The sequence below is a fragment of the Bufo bufo genome, chromosome 10 (assembly GCF_905171765.1).
Source record: "Bufo bufo chromosome 10, aBufBuf1.1, whole genome shotgun sequence".
NCBI lineage: Eukaryota > Metazoa > Chordata > Amphibia > Anura > Bufonidae > Bufo > Bufo bufo.
In genome coordinates, this window is record NC_053398.1 from 119206757 (window position 1) to 119214557 (window position 7801).

The 7801-nt window shown below is 36.4% G+C and overlaps 1 protein-coding gene across 2 annotated transcripts in view; it reads left to right on the plus strand.

The window, feature by feature from the left end:
* Positions 1–7495, plus strand: part of MAF (MAF bZIP transcription factor) — a 10043-nt gene extending 2548 nt beyond the window's left edge. Inside the window, exon 2 of one of the 2 annotated variants that reach the window (XM_040409105.1) lies at positions 6697–7495. In XM_040409105.1, coding sequence (XP_040265039.1) covers positions 6697–6703 — 7 coding nt within the window. In that variant the 3' untranslated portion in view covers positions 6704–7495. Of the gene's footprint in view, positions 1–922; positions 2816–6696 lie in introns of those variants that run through there. The other variant, XM_040409104.1, reaches the window with a different exon arrangement.
* Positions 7496–7801: the final 306 nt, after the last annotated feature.

Here is a 7801-nt window from a genome sequence, read left to right on the forward strand (position 1 = left end):
TTGGCCATACATGGGGCATTCCAATAAGATCCAACAACCAAAAGCAATATAAAATTGGTCACAGTGGGCTCTTCTCACAATTTGTGAATAACCCTACATGTTTCAAAGGATGTGACCCAAGAGACCAAAATGATTGACCATCATGGTGGTCATCTACACCCTATCAAGGATCTTACATGGTCCTTCACACCATCATGACTATTTCTCCAAGTCATCCCATCTATGGCCAATGTTATCTACCAATTTCTACTGATAAAATCATCCACTCCTGAAACACCCCCTTCTGAAGATGCTGTGTAGGTTCCTCCTGCCCATAACCCTTTCTTCCTATGAAACTTAGGAAAGTTAGTGAACACCTTCACCCATCTTATTCATTTTCCATCCTCTACGGTGCATCACTCTTATCTCGACTGCATCAGTAGGCTTGTCATTAAGTATGTGCCCCCTCTTGTGTCCTCTCTGCACTTGATTACGCAACCTATATTACATCTTCTATTACTTTGCTCTTTGGTGCACAAAGTGATACGAGGAAGTTCGATTTCATGACTCCCATGTTTAATTACTCTACAGAAGGAACTACACCTTGGTTCTTCTGAAGTTTGATATTCTTGATAGCCCCACCACCCTTGAATTATCTATGCAATATCTATTTAGGGCACTGCAGTGTTTTATACAAGTGGTGACCCTTATTATGTTGATTCTTTATTGTTCTGTGATTTATGTTATTGCCATTAAAGGTTGTGAGGGGGGTGGGGAGTGGTCTGAAATAACATGGGAGATATGAAGATTGCATGAACTTCTCTGTCATCACTTTGCTCCCCTTGCTTGCCTTGCACCCATGTCAACCCTAAGCACTCATATGAAGACTGCACTTTGACAATTTATCATCCACTTTACGCTTCCTATTTGTTTTGTTTTTAAGGTCATGAGTTTATGAGCTTGCTGTGTCAAAGCCAGAGAGAAAACAGAGAATTGTTGCCATCCCCGAGTTCTTCATATGAGCTTGCAATAAAAAAATAAAAATTTAAAAATGTGAATTTTTAGACTATCTCGCTGAATTCATCAATTTTGAGAGTTGCTGAACTTAAACAAACAAACAAACAAAAAAATATATAAATAAGAGGAGGAGGATGTAAAAAGCAACCTGCCAAAATGAAGCCTGCATCCAACTTCATATGACTCTGTGGCCTCAAAATGAATGAGACTGGCCCGCCATTTAAAAAAAAATCCCATACTCATCTCATGCATTACGCTTGCTGTTGTGTCTTGGCAACAAAGAACTGTAATTGTTATAAGACTTTATGGAAAAAAGAGACATTATATAAATAAGAAGGCCCTGCATGCTGGACATGTACGGTATAATTATTATTTTTTGTTTGTTTTTTTTTTTTGTTTTTTTTGCTTGGAAAATGGACTTCTGGAAAAATATGGCATGACATTCATCTTTCTTTTTATGTTCTTCATCACTTTTTTGAGTTGCAAACAAAAAAGTGCAACCTAGTTCCCCTTTTAAATAAAGTTTGCCTCTGCTATAAAAAAAAGAAACTGCTTTTTTCGAAATATGCAAAACATCGATTTTATTATTTTTAATATTATTATTATTATTATTATTTGAATGCACTGATTGCTTTCCCTTCCGAGATGACAGAATGGAATTTCCTATTTAAAAGGTGGCGAAATTAAGATTGGTAGAAAGGACAGATGTCTTGTCAAAGTAAACTCGTCTTGGGACTAAATGCTGTGAGCTAAGGACAGTCTGAAGCAAATTTTTTATTTTTTACAATAAGAATAAAAAAATGTCGCCCTTTTTGCATTTGGTTTCTATCGAATGTGGAATGCTATGGGTTTGTAGTACATATTGTTCCTTAATTCTTTTTTTTTGTTTTTTTTGCGGAGTCTGTCACCTGGTTACAATGTATCCTATGTCCTAGATTCATTGGAACGAGTTAGCTCTGTTGTAGGTATAGAACATTTTATGTTTTTTTTTAAAAAAATGATTGATGCACTAAATTGTCTGTTCTGGTGATGTTGGAGGGTTAGACATTGCTATGGGATTTTTTTTATTTAATTTTTTTTAAGACGCATGTGCTTGCAACTTATATATAAGTTGGGTATATGTTAAACCCATGCTTTACCACTGACTGTATTAGAAAACCAAAGTATTAAAAGGGTTAGTACTCTTAGTATTTAAGGGGTAATTTCCATTAAAACAAAAACAAAAAAACATTGTCTTTTTTTTTTTTTTTTTTGCTTTGAATTTTGTCTTCATTTTTTTTTTTTTACATTTTCTCAGAATTGAAGTATTTGGGACTGAATTGCACTAAGATATAACCTGCAAGCATATAATACGAATGCAAAACTGTTTAGAACGCTAATCCAAAACGTAAGCAGTTATAAACGAGGAAAAAACGGCATTACTGCACAGTTTTAAAATAATGCAGTTTTTTTTTTTATTATTTACAGTATAATATTGTTGGTGCAGAACTGGATTTTCTGTAGCTTCAAAAATTCCACAAGTCTTAAAGGCAATAACCAGGAAAAAAAATAAAAATATATATATATATATCTTATTATCAGGGACTGATAACATGTCTTTTACAAATAGTTACCATCTTAGATTTTAAATACGTGTCAGCTATTATGTTTTTTTTTGTTTTTTTTTTGTCTATCGATATTTTGCTGTGCAAAATTGTTTTATATTTTTGAGTTACTAACGACATGTGTTGTACTTTGTGCTCTGTCATTTCACTTCTATGGTCATATCAAAAAGAAAAAAAAAATAATCTACAATAATAAACTGCAGTTTTTGATTCTGTACTGGGCTTGGGTGTGTGTTTTCTATGGGAGGCTACCGATTAAATGTAGAGACTGGTGTGAAAAATATCCTATTGCATACTGCTGACTAGGTAGACAGCACTATATTCTGTAGTGGAGATGTTTTAAATAAAATAATAATAAATATATATATATATATGTATATTTATTTATTATCCTCAGGCTATTATCCTCCGGCTTTTATAAAATAAAAAATGCTAGATAGATTGAATTCTGACCCGGCCGGGGCACTGACCAAAAAAATGACGGACTGGTGCAAAGTGTTTTTGAACGGTAAGCAAGCAATCAGTGAGGCGAAGAGGATGACATTATAAAAAAAGTGAAAAAAAAATAATAAAACTTTATTATATTTTTTCACATTTTTTTTATAATGTCATCCTCTTCGCCTCACTGACTGCTTTGTACCAGTCCGTCATTTTTTTTGGTCAGTGCCCCGGCCGGGTCAGAATACAATCTATCTAGCATTTTTTATTTTAATTTTATTTTATTAATTTAATTTTCACAAAATCCCATCTGCGTCCAAGCACGTTGTGCCTCTAGTGTAGCTGATAGACGTCAGACCTCTAATTGCAATAGTCGGTTGCTTGGATAATGATTACAGATCCATATTCCAGTTGATTTAGGTCCATGTTCTAGGAAATCCTTAGGATAAACAGAGATTACTGGACGGTACATGAATTTTAATTTTCCATACATTTTGATATCTATGGCGGTCCCTTGAACCTTTGTATGTATGGGTTGGTAAGGGTTAAAAGTGATCGTGTAGATAGTTATAGTTTATCTGCTGGTGGGACCATCAGCATTTTCATTCTAGAAGAGGGAGATGTTCAGCGCTGCAATAATACAATGACAGATTTAACCCCTGAGTTACCGCAGCAGAACCCCCGAATCAGATCCATCCACCCCATGGTACTTACTTGCATTCACTGTCTTGCGTGTCAGGGAGGTCAAACTCGTAGCTCTCCAGTTATTGCAAAGATACAACTTCCATCGTGCTATGGGCAGCCTACCAGCTATCAGGGCATGCTGGGAGTTGTAGTTTTGCCACAGCTGGATGTGGATTCTTCCTTATTATATTCTCCAGATCCATCCACCCGAGATTGAGTTTCCTCCACTGGCATCTTAAGCGAATACAGTGGTAAAACGTGTTCCTTCCTTTGAGCTGGTTTTTAACCCTACGATGGCTCCTTAAAATAGGCAGCATGCCTATAAGGGTCATTTAGGACTATGACTGTGGTACGCGTGGACGTATACATGGTTGTATAGGTGGAAGGACGGTATAGTGGGCACAGAGCATATGGTCGCGTTAAGTGTCGTCCTGATTGCAGGCTGTCATGAAATCCGCTTTAGGGAATAGACACGGGTCTATAGGGGATTATATATTTATATAGGATTTCATCCCTAAAATGAACCTACCTGTTCTGCTTAAACCATGCAAAGCCCAGTTGTGATACATTTATTGGTATATGTCGTGTAGATGCAGCAGAGCTGAGTTTGATGACGATGAGCAATTTGGCATAGGATGGCAGGAAGTCGTCACAACACCTAGACGGTGAACTGATTCAGCTCTGCTGCATCTGCATAGCTTATGAAATCATTATCGATTTTTTGCTACTTCGTGACGTCCCAGCAGAGGACATGTCTTCAATGACAAAAAGGGAGATGCATCGTGTTGTCAGGACAAACCATACTCAGTTTACAAGTCCATATATCGCCCTCTGAACGTCCATACTGCAGGCCGATACAGCATCGATGCGTTACTTCTGAATTGTCACCTTGCCGTTGCGGGTGGGGAGCGTAGAATAAGATTGCATCGCTTTATTGTCACCCGCGATAAAAACGGATCTGTGATCATTATGTTTCACAGTTGTCATCGCTGGTAATTAATCGATGACCCTTCCAATAGGTAGGAAATCATTTAACCGCGTCCTACTGCGCGGTAACCGTGGGGCGGCCGCGGCGTTTCCACCGAGAAAATCACGTCTGTTCATGTCAATGGGGTTGCGTTGGGTGAAAGTGCCTGGATTTTTTTTTTTGCAAGCGCCCATCCTACAGTCAGGAAACTTCTGCCGGGTGTGAACATACCCTTCGGATTTTCAGCTATGATTATAGGTGTCTATGTGGCAGACGGGTTCTGCGTTGCACCATCCGTGAGCTATTCCGACCAAGCAGGTGTAACAGCAAGGTCTGTTCACATGCACGCACGCGTCTGTAGATAGGTTTATCGTGAAAAAATATAAAATAAAATAATGCCACAAGACATCTGTTACCACAGTATTTTGTCTGCAGCATTTTAGCCTCTGATGTCAAATCATTCATAATATTTGAGAAATACATCCTTGAACGCAAATGCAGCATCAGATATTCCCCGCTTCCTGTACCGAGTTAGTAAATTATGTATAGGGTGCATTAGAATTATCTTTTTTCAAATGCCACAGATTGCTATCCGCTAAGTAAAGCGTGATTGGAAAGGAAATCCTTTTAGCAAAATTTTTTTTTTTTAAATATATATATATATATTTTTTTTTTCATTTAAAAACTTTTTAAAGTTATTAATTCTAACTCCCTATCAGGCAACACCTGCATAGAAGGCCTGGAGCGCATCCAAGTTTATGCCACAGAAATAACATTTCTCGTTTGGTTTGTGCAAAATACACACATACTTCTGAACACGCAGCTGGGGGGGGCGGGGGGGGGGGCAACGGTTTTTTGCACATTAAAGAGAAAAATTTTTTTTTTAAAGAAATAGTAATAGCTTTAATATCACCATCATCTGACTTGATTTTGTGTAAATATTTATAAATACTGTATTTATTTATTTATTTTTATTTATTTATTGCCACACAATTTTAAAAAAAATAGTATTTGGGAATTGTTTAACCATGTATAAAAAATAAAATAAAAAAATAAATCTTTCTTTTTTTTAACAGGCCTCGGAATACTAAAAAGTTTGTATTTTGAATCAAAAATTATTTTAAATAAAAAATAAAATAAAATGCACCATAACGTAGAAAGAGAGGAAATCAGTTAGTATAACATATGTAGGTTTTTGACTTGGCTGCATTACTGTTTCCCAACGTAAACCTGTTCATAAGGGGCCGTAAATGAGTGTAATATTTATTTTGTGCGGGGAGGTGTCTGGCAAGCTCTCGACATCCCAGACAGATGACATGGGATGTGCAGAGGAATTTGTAGCTGCCGAATCAGATAGTCAGTCAGTTTTTTTATATTTTTTTTAATGCTTCGTTCAATTCAATGTCTGGTATATCTATAGGGAGAGCAATTTCCCTGTTTTGTGTATAAGTACACTTATAAATCCATTAGAAAAATGGATAAGAAAATGAATACAGCCACCTACCCCTCCCGGCCTCTGATAAGTAGCTCTCATTTACATAGCTAGCATTATACGGGCGGCCTAGAGCGTGATTTACACCAAGTGCTCCTCTTATCGAATGTAAATAATAGCGTGCGTTAGGTCATAGCGCGGGGCAATAAGGATACGTACGCGCAACGGTGAATCATTATCTCCATGTCATAGACAACATACCTACAGTGTGAAACCAACAGTTAAAAAAATCTTTACATTTTCCATATTATTGGGCATAAACTGGAGCATCAGGAACCCAAGTAAATTCTTCTTCTTATATATGTTTTTTCATATTTATGTTATTTTATACCATTAATGTATAGAGATGCTATACTACAACTAGACAAAGACTGGTCCGGGGCCATATTTTGGCGCCTCGGCAGGATTCAATTTACAGTGTTCTTAGTTATGGCTTTTATGTAAATCAATGGTAGAATGTTTTTCTGGTCTTATTTTTTTATTTTTATTTTTTGTAATTTTGTACATTTCTGTAGAATGTAACCTTTCCAGAAGACCACCACTTTGAGAAGTCCACCCCTTTAACCAGACCAGATTTCCTGTGACGGATTTTCAGCTCCAACATACTGACCATCTACTTGAAGACCACCCCTTTACCCCATAAAGACCACTTTTCAATGCAATTTGGGGCGGTTTTACTTGTAGTTTGGCTATATCCCATCATGTGTTGACCCAGGAACTCGGCCTAGGATCAGGAGATGGGGGTACCTCATTGTACCGGTCTACACCTTCCATAAAACTTTTCTATATTAAAAGTCCAAAATTTGCATTGGACCTGTAAAAAAAACAAAAAGCCTCAGGATGAACCAGAAACTAAGACTGAACAGTATCCCTCTGCTATCGGCTGTGTGTATCAAGTGTCCATAGCACAAGCTTCTTAATGGATTACTCATTGATTTCTTTTGAAGAGGGAAGTAAGACGGCTGCCATCTTTAAACTAGATGCTGAAAAACATTCTTTTTTTTCTACCTTTTGTAAATACATCTTAAAACAAATCCGGGCTTCTTGGTGATCCATGGCATGTAGAAGAGCTGAGATCACTGGACTCCGCATGTGATGTACATAGGGCCGCAGATAGATCTACGCCTTAGACCAACCTCATAGAGTTAAATGAATTTATTATTTTATATAGATACAGATACAGCAAATGTTAACGTGACACTTAATGTTCAGTTGGCTTTTTCAGTATGATGTGCCCGTTTTACAGTTTGCCGCAACAATGGTTTAATGTGCTAAGTGTCAAGGTAATGTTTGTTCCACCTGTGTGTATATGTATGTCTGTGTATATATATATATATTATATCTATATATATATATATATATATATATATAGATATATAGTGCATTTATAAACTTGTGTTTTATCACATCACAAAAGCCATAAAAAAAAATCAATTAAAAGTTTCTTGCCACTGTTAACTCAAGATGAGGATTGCTACATCTGTATCTATCTTATCAGTAGTATCTATCTATCTTCTATCTATCTCTCATATCTATCTATTTCTCATATCTATCTATTTCTCATATCTATCTATCTATCTATCTATCTATCTCATATCTATCTATTATCTATCTATCTAT